This window comes from Tiliqua scincoides, chromosome 7, assembly GCF_035046505.1.
Source record: "Tiliqua scincoides isolate rTilSci1 chromosome 7, rTilSci1.hap2, whole genome shotgun sequence".
In the NCBI taxonomy this organism is placed as follows: domain Eukaryota; kingdom Metazoa; phylum Chordata; class Lepidosauria; order Squamata; family Scincidae; genus Tiliqua; species Tiliqua scincoides.
The window spans coordinates 49,431,293-49,445,138 of record NC_089827.1 but is presented as its reverse complement, the minus strand read 5'-3'; the positions used below and the strand labels follow the sequence as shown (position 1 = coordinate 49,445,138).

The 13,846-nt window shown below is 40.7% G+C and overlaps 1 protein-coding gene across 1 annotated transcript in view; it reads right to left on the bottom strand.

Annotated features, from left to right (window-relative positions):
- The window catches only part of PARPBP (PARP1 binding protein), a 40,450-nt gene extending 26,752 nt beyond the window's left edge, over positions 1–13,698 (bottom strand). Inside the window, exons 1-4 of the mRNA XM_066633350.1 lie at positions 13,645–13,698; positions 11,908–12,061; positions 2,484–2,708; positions 689–796 (exon numbers count right to left, since the gene is read on the bottom strand). Coding sequence (XP_066489447.1) covers positions 689–796; positions 2,484–2,708; positions 11,908–12,057 — 483 coding nt within the window. The 5' untranslated portion in view covers positions 12,058–12,061; positions 13,645–13,698. The remainder of the gene's footprint in view (positions 1–688; positions 797–2,483; positions 2,709–11,907; positions 12,062–13,644) is intronic.
- Positions 13,699–13,846: the final 148 nt, after the last annotated feature.

Sequence of the window (13,846 nt, the reverse complement as noted above, 5' to 3'; positions counted from 1 at the left end):
CAAGAGAAAGAATTTCTCTAATTTGTCTCAGGAAAACATGGATTTAGTCATACATTAAAAAGTTCACATGAAACAAAACAAAAATGGTGTCCCTGTAATGGCTTCACTGACATCTGTGCTGAAGAAAGTGAGTAAGTAATGAATCAAGCAGTAACAGATTAACAAGTGTATTCAAATGTGGGCTGACAAACATTTATATTACCTACTCACATGACAGTTCCCTTTTTTATTTTCCTCCTGACATCTAGAACTTCCATGTTGACCAACCTGATAATAGATACTATTATCATAGGTATCATAGGTACCTAACCACTTCAATATTCACAAATGATCTTCAAGATGAGACCCCATGTAATAGTGTTTTAAGTAAATTGAACATATTTATGAACCGTAGCAAAGAAGTGTCATTTATGAAGAGTGACTGAAAAACACTGAAGGGTTCTGATCTGTGAAGCCTTTTCTTAATATCACGCAAACCAAGAAACCGATTTTTGTTTTTCAGTGAAAGCTGAGATTTTGCTTAAATTCAAAATCAAATTCTAAAGATGTAGCTTCTTTACATAAGCAAAACGAGTCTGTCAGTCTTTTATCAAAAATAGGAAATGCAAAGTCTCACAGCTAATACAGTGTAACTGTTTCTTGTAACAAATGTTTGCTGTGATTAATACAGAACGACAAAATGTCTTACCTCTTCATTATTTTGGCTCAGTCTCTTGGTAGGTGTTGAGGGTGCAGAAAGAATAAAATTCTCACGAGCTAAATCCATTGTTCCAGCAAGAAATTCTAATAGTTGTACCTTCAGCAAACAAGAAAAGATTTCAATAACTATAACTAGACTCTGTCTGTGAAAGTTTGAGAGTCAACATGGGGTTCAAGGTTCTTTGGGTATTTATAAAGCAGATTTTAACAGAAAAATTTTAACAGTCTGCATTCCCTAGCAACTCCTAGTTTTCTAGGGCACCTCTTCTAAGAGAACCAAAAAGAACCTCAATAGTTTTGAAGAGTCCAAAACACTAATAGAAAAGACAACTTTCTTAGGAACAATTCCATCTCCTTAGGCAAGCCCATAAGACAAGAAGGCATAGCAGGGCTAGTATAAAGAAAGCCCAGGCATTGATTTATAAGAAGTTCGGTTGAATTTATTTAAGAAAATCAGAGTTCAGTGAAATCAGAGTTCAGATGAAATTAAAAAGTTATGAGGACAAAAAAAATTCAAAGAGATAAACACTACAATATGAAAATCCAATTTCTTTCATGGTTCTCTGGATCAGGTAAACACATAGTTGCAAAAATAGTCTTTAAATTACTCTACCATGGGGAAAAAAAATAGCTACAGGACATGTGCCACTCCAAGGACCAAAAAGGCTGAAGTCATCCATAACAACTACACTTCTAACCCATGAGGGGCTTAGAAAACAATCTGCAAAGTAGGGGACAGCACATGGGAGCACCACTGCAGGCACTAGGTGATGCTTGGACTGTGCCTGGTAGGCAAGACTTACTGGTATGTCAGCAGCCAAGTTTTTAACAATTGTTAAATATAAAAACACTTATCTGCTGATGTTAATTTCTTGATGGTGCTATTTGTTTTATACGTTGTTTTTATATTTAAATCATTTTAAACGTTATGTTTTATAGTGTTAGACAGAACTTGTTAGCCACTTTGAATATTTTATATATAACAGCAGGATACAAATGTATTTAAATAAATAAATGCTTTGCAAGCAGAAGGCTCTAGGTTCAGTTCCCAGTCAAAAGGATCAGGTACCAAGTGCTGAGCAAGACCTCTGCCTGAGATCGGGGAGAGCTGCTGCTTGTCAGAGCTGATAATGCAGTACTGGCCTAAACTGCCCAATGGTCTAACTCAATTTTAGGCAGCTTTATACGTTCATAGGATTTTTTTTTGATAAACATACAATTTTATGCTGTTTTAAAATACCACTATCATTTGATTTCATGATGCTTCAGAGTTTCACACAACTACTTCTCTAAAATTTTACTCCAAGATACTCTGACATGAAAAGCAACAGGTTCTTGTGTCACATGCATTCTGAGGAAAAGGGGGATTATCTTAATTTAAAAGCTTAATTTAAAAGCTTAATTTAAAAGCTTAATTTAATTTAACTTCTTGTCTTTATAAAGATTTAGAGGGAAAACTTTAGCAAACAGGGCTAATATGTAGCTTTGGCATGGATTTTAGGATTACTGTGTAACTAATTTAGTTCAATCTACATCACTTTCTTGGCTACAACATTTTATTCCAGCCTTTCAAATCAGCTCACAAGAGTTACTAGCCCACAAAAAAAAAAAAAATACTTACTAGCCCTTAGAGTTAGTCATTGTTGTGGTACAATGATGACTTGAACGAAAGAAAATAACCAACTCTTCATGTTTTTAAGGTTTGGTTGCCACAGGACAAGTTTTACTTGCCATCAGTTACCAGTGGCTGTTTACAAGTCAAAATATATAAAGGAAATACTTACAGGAGACATGGATTCTTTTTCCAGTGTTAGTGCCCCACATTTCTGAAAGACATCTATAACATCCACCATATTGCAACGCTTTAAAAAGCTAGTATAAGCATTTCTGATGTCAGCATAGTTTTGAGGAGCTTCCATGTTTTCAGGCAATATACCCAATTTGTCAGGTAGGAGATAATTCCAAGATAAGATCACTTCACTAAGAGATGTTTTAAAATCTCCATAATGCTATGAAAAAAGAAATGACAATGCCTCATTCAGAATAAGGATTCAAAATTAACAAAGAATAGCTTGCATTACAAAACATGTAGTCAGCTGGAAGAAGAAAAGTAATCACATAAAACTAGATTTGTCCTATTAGGTGGATCTAACAGATTTTGATCATGGAAAAATGTTATACAGGTTGTGCCTCATTATCCACTGTGGTTCCATTCCAGAATACCCAGTGGATTAAAAAAAAAAATCAGTGGATACCAAAGGGCCCAATCCTATCCAACTTTCTAGCACCAATGCAACAGCAATATAGCCCGAAGATGAAGGAACATATGTTCCCATACCTTGAGGAGGCCTCTGTTAATGCCTCCCCACTACAGGATGCAGTGCATGCTCCATTTGCACAGCTGCACCTGCCCTGGAAAATTGGATAGAACTGGGCCCTAAATCAGTAGAAAAAAAGTTTCAAAGACCCACTTCAAAGTTACTTGCTCCTCTATTGTTGCCCCAGAATGCGTTGGTATACCACACTATACCACATTCAGCCACTAGATGGGGTGAATCACAGAATGAAATCTTCATGTGACCTAGAGCCACATTTACTGCCCTTTCAGCTTTTTCCTGCAACTTCCACCTCTCAATCTCCTTAATCCTGCCCTTTTCTGTATTTATTACATTAATATCCTACCTGTTCTTCCAGACTGGTATATGTGTGGTTCTCAGGAAGACTCAGGACCAAATACTATGCTCTGGTGCCACTATGCAATACATCAGTGCCAAATGACGACCGCTGTGGCTTGTATGGGCCAGAGAAGAAGCCACAGGTCTTCTCAGGGTAAGGCAGCAGTTCCTCTGGGGTGAAAGCAGTGACGCAATTGCCAAGATCGCACTGCTGCCAGAAAAGGATTTTTTTGTATTTACCAGGGCACCCTTCCTAAGGGGTACAGGGAGCCCACAGACACCTCTGCAGGGTTCCCAAAACCTCAGAATGTCTAAAAATAGTGATTGCAACCCACTTCCAATCACAACGCCCGTTTGGGAACCTCTGGGGTAGAGGAACATCAGTTGCCTTACCCCGCGTAAAGCCCCTGAAGCCTTGATGGGTCTATTCAAAGATGTGCCAGCTATTTAAGCTGGTGCAGAATCAAGGAGACCTGTGTTAGGCTCCACGGCTCAGGAGGGGGGGATAGGATTCAGTGGCAGCTTCTGCCACCATCCCTGCCCCCTCCTGGCCAAAAATAGCCATCTGGTCCATCCTCCCCCACCCAGTTTCCCTCCTGCCTTTTCCCCACCCTTTCTGCTATTTGGCGGGCAACTTATCAGGACACTTTCCTTCTGCTTCTCCCCTGGCACTGGCAGGCACATCTATCTAGCCAGCTGCTGCAGCATCTTACAGCACATTTGCAATGGCCGCTGCCAGGGCAGTATTGCCCCAGTGTAGGATCAGCCTGTCAGTGAAGCACTTACTTGACTCCAGCAAAGTGGCCCCATTGTGTGCCTTCAGTTGATTTACTTGACCTACCATTCTAACACAGATAGAGGTGTTTTTTCAGTGAGAAATACAAAATGCTAAATGATGAGAATTTCTGCTCAAATTGCGATATAAAAAGATATTAAGATAAACCCAAAAAAAACCAACTCATTTTATGAAATAACACCACTTTTGCTTATTTTGAGGAATCCACAAGTAGTTTTCACTAAGGCAGCAAGCCCCTGAAGCATTTCCTATGGTAGAGCAGCTGAGTAAAAGTATCTGCTAGAGCAGTGTTTCTCAAACTCTGGGTCAGGACCCATTAGGTGGGTCATGAGCCAACTTCAGGATGGTCCCTATACATTTCAACTATTTAAAAATGTTTAATATATTTTAATATATATTAGACTTGATGCTACCATGATAAGCTTCTGCCTTGGGGAAAATGTTACAGATCTGTACTTCTAACAGGCTACTATGTATATGCTTTCAACAATGCTTTCAGTTGGGCTTACTCCTGGGTGTGAGTGGATAGGATAGCAATCTTTGGGATGTTTGGGGAATTTTTTTTTAAACAGATCAGCAACTCCTTGGGAAGGTTAGGAGGTTTGTTCTTTATTTTAAATACATTTTTGAACTTATTGTAAACTTTTAATTTACTTAATTAATTTAATTTAATTTAATTTCACCATATGGGGAGGTGTTAAAAATTTTCCTGCTTAATGATGTCACTTCCAGCGAAGATATACCTTCTGGGTTAATGACATCACTTCCAGTGGGTCTCAACAGATTGTCATTCTAAAAAGTGGGTCCCAGTGCTAAAAAGTTTGAGAATCACTGTGCTAAAGGGTACGTGTATGTGTGGTAGCTGGGGGGGTGTGTGTGTGAAACAGATGTAAATGGGTGGGGAGAAAGCAAATGCCCGAGCAGAGGCACTGAGAAGGAAGAGCTAAGCCTGCCGTTCCAACCTGCCTTGCTCCCTCTTTGTTTTTCTTCACTCGTTGGGGCTCATGTAATTGCTCCCTAGGTGCTCCTCGGGGCTTGTGGCTTAGTTATTGCTCCTCCTGGTTGCTGCTTTCTGCCCTTTTCTGCCCTGCAGAGGCTGTAGCTGTTTGCAGGCTGCAGTTGTTTGCAGAGGCATTTGGAAAAGCATTCAGAGAGACTTCTTAACTTTTGGAGAGGCTTTTGGAGATTCCTACTGTGATTTGTGCTATTTCAAGTAAGAGCCAATTTTATGTCATCATGAGTGCTTGTCTGTGTTGTGCTGCACTTTGGGACACCTTGGAAAACCAAGCAATGCTTTCTCCTATTTTTTTTTCCTGTATTTTACTGCAACTTGATCTGCATTTACTGGGGTGTTTTTTTTGCCAATTTTATGTCATTCTGTTATGCCCAGTTTGGTATCAGCACTGTGTTGTAATCTGGAGGTGAGGCGATGGAGTTCTAAACTGTGATCTGCGATCAGGTTGGATGTGCTCAGATCTGGATCTCCCCTCTGCCCCAAGCCACTCTCTTCAAATGCTTTTTCTGGGGCTAAGTGTGGTGCTTGCCTGCCTACACTTTTGAGAAGCTTGGAAAACCAATGAATATACCAATATCGTACGTATATATGTTTGGCAACGGTCTAAAATGATACAGCATTCACAGTTGAAATGCTCATTGTGCTTTATTGCAAAATTTTGGGGAAAAAAATCACCAAGAAAAAAAACACCCCTACTGATAGATTCAGTTGAGACTGATGTAAAAAGTGGCCATTAGAAAAATACTGTAATAGAATTACTACCAACCATGTAGAAACTGAAAATATTTTATAAGGAATTCCATAAACCAAATACTTTAATCATTTTCCATAGCATTTTTCTAGAAAATCCTACTTCAGATTACATACATTAGCTATATACTAGAAGATGGCCTTTTTTCGCCTCATTCTTTTGTTTTGAAAACTAACCTTTGAAATGTAACTACGAGTTAAGCTTCAGTATAGTTCAGTCAAAACCTTTTCTCACAAGATGAAAAACTTGCAGCTTAACTGTGTTTATACTGGTATTGTAAAAACATTTAAAATCCAAATAAAAATGCTGTCCAGATATCAGCTTTCATGATCAGGTGCCCACCGTGACAGCATATTATTCAGAGAAAGGATTGTGAGAGTTTGTGGTAGAACTCAGAAAATGTTTTGCTAGGAACGCATGCCAGCTGGCTAATTTATAAAGGAAGTTCACCAAGTTCAATGCTTTAATTCTCTGATAGACAACAGGAATATTGTATTTCACATGGATAAAATGAAAAAAGCAAAGTTTACACGTCTAAAAGCCCTAGCAGTTCTTCCCAATATATATTTTATAATAATCAAGTTATTTTGGAACTTTGCACAACAAAATATTTTATTTCAAAATTTAAATTTCTACAAAAATGATATTTGCAAACCAAATTTGTTCAGTTATTGTCAAATCTCCTTAAAGGTGGAAACATGATGCATAATGTCACTGTGGATAACAACAACAACAGCTGGTATTTATATACTGCATTTCTTGGTCATTGGATATTCCTTTGATTTAAAGTAGGGGTCTCCAAACTTTTTGGCCAGAGGGCCGCATGAAATATCTGGCACGGTGCTGAGGGCCAGAAAAAAATTTAAATATAAAATTTAAATAAATAAGAGATGGAACTGAGATGAATGAATAAATGAATGAGTGGGCTCATTCACTCAGCCTCTCCAACCCTCAGAACACCCTCCAGATGCAATCAGAGCACAGCTCTGGCCATGTTCAGTTGAGTGGGCCTGAGGCTTTCAGGGAACAAGAGGCTGGCTGTGGGCCAGATAGAAACTCGCTGTGGGTCACATCTGGCCCCCAGGCTGGGGTTTGGAGACCCCTGATTTAAGAAATAAAGGCGCAATCCTATCCAATTTTCCAGAGCCAGTGCAGCTGTGCCAATGGGGCATGCACTGCATCCTGTGGTGGAGGGACAATCTCAGAGGCCTCCTCAAGGCATGGGAACATTTGTTCCCTTACCTCAAGGCTGTATTGCGGCTGTACTGGTGCTAAAAAGTTGGATAGAATTGAGCCCTATGGCGGTTCACACAGGATAAACCCCAAAGACTCCTTAATATGTAGAGTTTCATTATAACTTCTGAAACTTCATCCAATACAAATGTATACCATAATGGAAGGAGCCATATGACATAGTTTAAGTTTACATGGAATGAGTTTAGAGCAATTAACTCATATCATGCTTTGCCACAAGTCAAAGTGCACGTATGCCTTGTCATAACTTCCTTCTCTCAAACTGATCATTTTGTAGATAGCAATACGTGCTGCCTCACCACTCAGCAGGTCACAAATGCTCCACGGCACTACCCAGGGTGCTCCATTACCTCTCAATTGAATAATGGCAAGAATTCAGCAACTGATAACACTGAGGTACAGGTGTGCATCACTTATTATGGGGATGTGTTCCCACACCCCCATTGTCAAGTGATGCTGACATTAATCAACATCACCTGTTTCAAACCTCTGAAGCCGAGGGGAGCTGTGCTCTCTTCACCTCCAGAGGCTTTTCTGAGCCCCACAGAGGCTCAGAATGGCCGAAATGACACAACTTCCGGTTTCAGTGGAACAGAGGAACCGTGATTGGCAACAGACTATTGCATCTGCGGCCCGTCGCTAGCCAGAATGTCGCTAAGCGACATTCACCTGTATTGGCAGTACCTTAGGTATTGAGCTACACAAAACTCATGTACACCTTCATGTGATTTTGACAACATTAACTTTACTTCTTTGGCAAACTTGGGTTATCGGTAACCAGATTTCCTGCCTGGAAAAAAGTGCTCTAGTTACACTCCCTTCCAAAGTTTCTCTTTGATATTGCTTCCTGCTGTCAAAGTACAAAACTCCTGGATTCCAAAGAGAAAAGGAAACAAAGAGGTGGTAGGGAACAAAACATGCCATATACAGTGAAGAAGGAACTAGAACTCTCTAGCTCAGGGTTGAGTGTTTATTTCGGAAACTCAAATGCGGGCTGACTAGTTTGGGAACAAAAAGAAGCCATGCAATTGATAACAGATCTCAGATTACAAAGCATCTCAGCATTTAGTCACACCACTACTAGCCATCATGTTTTCTTTCTAAAATGTTGGCACATCAAAAGCTCAGCTTGAGTGTGTGATAATAAAGCAATATAATGCTACTATAAAGCAATAATTTGATCACTACAGATTACCCATGATTAACAGCCCAATCCTATTCTTTCTTCTCCCAATATAGCAAGGCCAAAATGTCTACCACTGCATCCTGCAATATGGGGGCAGTTGTGAAGGTTCCCTCTAGGTAAGGGAACTTTCATTCAACAACTCACCTCAAATTCATAGAGGAGAGGTAGGAGATGATCTTTTTAAACACAAAAATAATTAAGTTAACAATGAACAGATTTATTTCTGAATTATTAAAAGAACCATACAGATCAGGGACATCAAACTCATTTAATGCAGAGGGCCGAATAGCATTCATAATGCCTGCTGAAGGCTGGAAGTGATGTCATTAAGCAGGTCAAAAACATTTTTTCTCACTAAGGAACTCTTAGCTGCAAATGACAGAAAAAAAACGCAAATCTTGATTGTATTTTCCAGATATCAGAGAGCCCAATTATCAGGTGTGCTGACCTTTCAGCAATGACAACTCAGAACAGCTGACAGTGGTGCTGGGAGAGCCTGAGGGCCAGATAAAGAGCTTCTGGGGGGCAGCATCTGGCCCATGGGCTTTAGGTTTGAAGCTCCTGGTATAGATGTTCTTTTTCAGACAAGCTTTTAATGTTGTCTGATTTTTTGCAGTTGTGGTGTACACTTGCTATGTTTATTATGGAGCATGCCTCAGTGGATTTGACAGTTTAAATTTAGACTTTTTAAGTGTTTGGAGGTTGTGAGCCACTTTGAATCATTATGTGACCAAAAAGCAGCATATAAATGCCGTGAGATATAGTAGATACATACACAGTAGATATAAAAATAAAAAAACACCTATGGTGTAATAGTGATCCCTGATGGAATTCCTAAGTGTTTAGCTAACCTAAGGCTCCTAATCTCTAACCTTTCTCTTCAGTTTTATCCTAATTTCCTTTCCTGAGCAGAACTCTCCAACCCTCTCTCTTAACTGCCAACAGCATGCTCTTCTTCCCAGTCATCCTGGAATGTTGCTGTCAGTCACAGTTAGCTCCTTACCAACATTCCAAAACACCAAGATCATTACACCTGCAGACTGCCAAGTCAACACTGGCCAACAGATGATACTTCCAACTCTAAGGATGCAATCCTAGGCACACATTCCTGTGGGTAAACCCTACTGAACTCAGACGCACTTGCAACTGAGTGAACATGCTTAGGAGTGCATTTCTACATTCCAATCCAATGCTTACTTGCTACTCGCTTACTCCCAGGAAAGTAGGCACAGGATTGCAGTTTCTCAGTTCAAATCCAAGCCTCAATAAGCCATCTTTAGAAATCTAACTTTACAACCCTGTGCAAATGTTCCTGGGAGGGAATCTCCACTGAACTCAGCAGAACTTGCTTTCAAGAAACATGCATAAAATTGAGTTGCAATTTATGAGTAAGGGAAGGCTGATAATTTGTAGTCAATGTGACAATGGGTCAAAATATTCTGTAAGCAGTCAGAAAATATTCAGATTAAGGGGAATGCAACACACACTGTTCCTGTGGTGTTCCATTAGGCCACAGTCCAGTGTTTAATATTATGATTAGATGTTTCTTGTTGAACAGAATGCCATATGTTGAAAAAAACTATATCAAGAAAATATAGAGAAAAAAGTTAGATAAATACAAGCATCGCTACTTAATTAGCCAGTGGAATTACAGATACAGCTGAAAAACCGTTTTCTTTCTAATCCTCCCCACTTTTTCATCTGTTAATAATTTTACAAAGTAAAATCCTCCAAGCTGAAAATTTCCATGGTTGGTCTGAACAGAGGAAAGTGAGCTTTCCTGGAAGAGTCTGCTGAGGTACTTCATCCTTCAGCTGCCTGTGCTTGGAGAAAGAGGGGAAAAAAACTGGTTCCACCATAAACCATGACTGCAAGATCAGCACTCTGATGACTCACATTTCTAGTAAGAATGAAGTAGCTTAACTTCAGAAATGTAGCCCTCATTAAGAGCCTAACTCCGCAAAGCAGTTTGGCACAAGCTAAGTGTCACACACATAGATGTTTCTTGTTGAATAGACATCTATCCAAAGAAAAGGAAATTAAAAACGTATATGAAGGAAAAACCAGAACTTTTAGTGTGCCTGCATCTCTTTATATAAAGCTAATTCCCAACATTCTGTCAGCTTCGAGTATGAAAAAAACAGAAGCTTGATTCTCAGTTGCTGGGATCACCAGGTCTGCCTTCAAACCAATGCTGTCCCATTTACTTTCCTTAAAATTAATATAAAAATAATGCCTTGCACTTTTGCAATGAAGGCAAAATTTGTCCTCGGCATCTGATATTGGGTAGCTCACTTCTTGTTTATAGGAATCCTATAGCACATGCAGCTAAAGTACATTCCCACATTCTGGAATACTTCCAAACTTTATCCCACTTTACATCAGAAGAAACATTTTTGAAACAGAACTAGGACATGCTGCACTGCTGAAGACTTTAGCTCATTCCAAGCATAACCAGAGGCTTCTGACACAGCTAGGAGCCAGAGATCTCTCTGACCACTAATCATATCAGAAGTTTGAGGTAAGTGAAGAGGGGGCCTTGGTTTTGAGGTATCTGCAAGATATTCTAGAACGCTGTTTTGTATGTTCAAAGATGTGTGACAAATCTCAGATGTTGCTTCCAGCATGGATGTCCACTGGAGTGCAGTTCAGCAGCATCACTACTGGAGGCAAGGTGCAATGTGTCTTTTTAAATTTGGCAAGATTGCTGTAGGTGAAAACACCAATCCATTGCCACATTTGAGTTCTCTGCTTTTCGTATGCAATCCACTCTAGAGAACAGATGAAGCAGACTGGAAACATTTGCTTGCAGTCAGACTCTAGAGACCCAAAGTCCACCATGTTCTCTTGGGCATTTTATAACACGAATTAGTTTTGCTAGTTTTACGTGCTTTAATAGTGGTAATTGGTTCTGTTTTTAAGTGCTTGACAGTGTTTTTAGCTGCTGTGCTTTCACTATTGTATTTTGATTCTTTTATGGTTTTAATCTTTATTATTTATTTGCCTTACTACTAGGAAGATAAGAATATACAATCCTAAATAAAAAATTTTTCTTTATTCATTTCAAGTCACTTTTCTTTTATCCTCCCCCCCCCCACCCCGGTTTTGGGCTCCATTTGCACCTTCCTTAGGGCCCAATCCTATCCAATTTTCCAGTGCTGATGCAGCTGTAACAACAGGATATGCACTGCATCCTGTGGTGGGAAGGAAGGCACATAGCCTTCTTCAAGGTATGGGAACATTTGTTCCCTTACTTTGAGTTTACATTGCGGCTGCACCAGTGCTGGAAAGGTGGATAGGACTGGGTCCTTAATCTCTTCCTTCTGAAGAGTTTGAGAACTGTGGATTGGAACAGGGTGGTGGTAACTATTTGTTATAAAAAAGATTTAACAACAACCTTTCCTTTCCAAATATCAGAATAATGAATGGAACACTGCAGAAATATATCAGCTCGGATTCCTGCAGCTGTATTTGGGTACTCTATGCACCCAATAATTGGAACAAAAAACTCCCCAGACCTAATACACTGACCTTTTTATTGACCTCAGCAACACAAAGCTGCAAAGTCATCAGCATGAAGTCTGCACCACACACTGTAGTCCTTTCAGAGTCTGAAAATAAGCGCCATTCTTTTCGGAAACACTGAATCATATTTAAGATCCTTTGCTGAAGAGAAGACATGTTCCTAAAACAGAAAGTAAAACACATTACAAAACCATGTGTAACTACAAAGAGGGGCTGCAAGCATTTACAAGGGAAGGGTAAATATTCACAATATTATTTATTAACTGAAAACATAAGCAGATTGAGACTGAATGAAATTCCGCAGAGAAAGAAAAGGAGTAAAAATCATAAATAGCTAGCAAACACCATCAAGAAGAGTTATTTAAAAGCAATAGTGGATAACCTAAGCAATAGTTACATGGATAATATTGAGGTGGAGAAAGTCAGTGCTGTTTCAAGTTGCACAGGAAAAGCAGTTTTCCCAAATATTGGGAATGAACAGCATCAAACCCTGCTAACAATGAATCTTCTTTGGAGTACTAAGTTTGGTTCAGGAAAGAGACTGAAAAGTTTGAAAGATTTCAAATGGGATAATAAAAAAAAATACAGGTTGTAGAAGACCAGTGACATAGAGAAGACATCAAATCTGCATATGAGAAAAGACGCCCAACAGTGTAACTCTACATATATTCCCCCATTGAATTCAATCGGACTTATACCCAATCCTACTTTTGTTCCCCTGTGCCAATGCAGCAGCACCAGTGCAAGACTATGCTGCATCTCCTGGGGGAATTCAACAGTTAGGAGATCTCCTCAGGGTAAGGGGACATTTGTCCAGGAAAAGCCCCAGCCACTGCTATGGGTCAACACAGACCTGTGCCAGCAATATGCACAAACAGGATGAACAAGAATCCTGTAGCTCTCAAATAGGGCTCCTGTTAAAGGCAGAAAGGTGAGACTCCAGAAGTAATCAGCTAGCAATGGCCTGAAAGGGCTTTAGTGGTGCACCCTGGGGCTACCAGGGGCACAGAGTACCTATACTTTTAACCACTGTATAGAAGAGGGATTTTTGGCAGGTACAGCTTTCCATGTTGAGACCTGCCAAAATTCCCTCTTCTATACAATGGTTAAAGGTATAGGCCAGAGTTTTTCAACCTTTTTCAAATGGCCCTACTAATAAAAGACCCTCCCCCAAACTCCCATGGCACACCTGTTCGCAGCACACCAATGTACCCTGACACAGTAGTTGAAAATCACTGGTATAGATACTCCATCGCCCTTTGTGTCTGGTAACTCCAGGGCACCCCACCATCCCAGAGACTGTGTGCAGATTTAGGGCTTAGCAGCCAGGGAAGAAGATCCCAGATGAGGGAGCTCATATGCCAGCAGCTCCTGAAGGGTCCAGCATTGGCCAGCGGCGAGGCCACTGACCCTTCGCAATGCTTGTACTACCTCCTTCACTTCTGCTCAGCTTACCAGCTTTGCCACTGCAGCTCTAAGAGCAGCTTGACAACCCAAACTGAGCAGGAAGTGATTTTGCTTTATCCCCCCCCCCCGAAAAGCTTCTCCTGCCAACTGCTATGCATTCGAGCTGCCACTTAGAGTCTCCAAGTCGGATGCTGTTTGGTTTTTAAATCCTGGTCAGTTGGCAACCCAGCCTCCAGCAACGACCGCTGGGCCCTGGTCAGTTGGCAACCCAGCCTCCAGCCGTGCCCTTTCTAGCATCTTCTCCATGAGCCGCCCCCGCTCCCACGGCTTCCTCACCGCCGCACCGCACCCCGTGCCAGGCCCTCCCTCTTCAGAAGGCGCGAGAGAGCCGCCCGTCGACCCGAAGGACTCCCGACCGAAGCAACCGCTCGTTACTAAGCAACGGGAAGCGCATGCCGCCGGTTGCCCGTTGGCGGCGGTTGGATTTCAAATTTTGCGACGGCAGCCAATCAGAGAGCGCGGTGCTCTCGTGACCCGG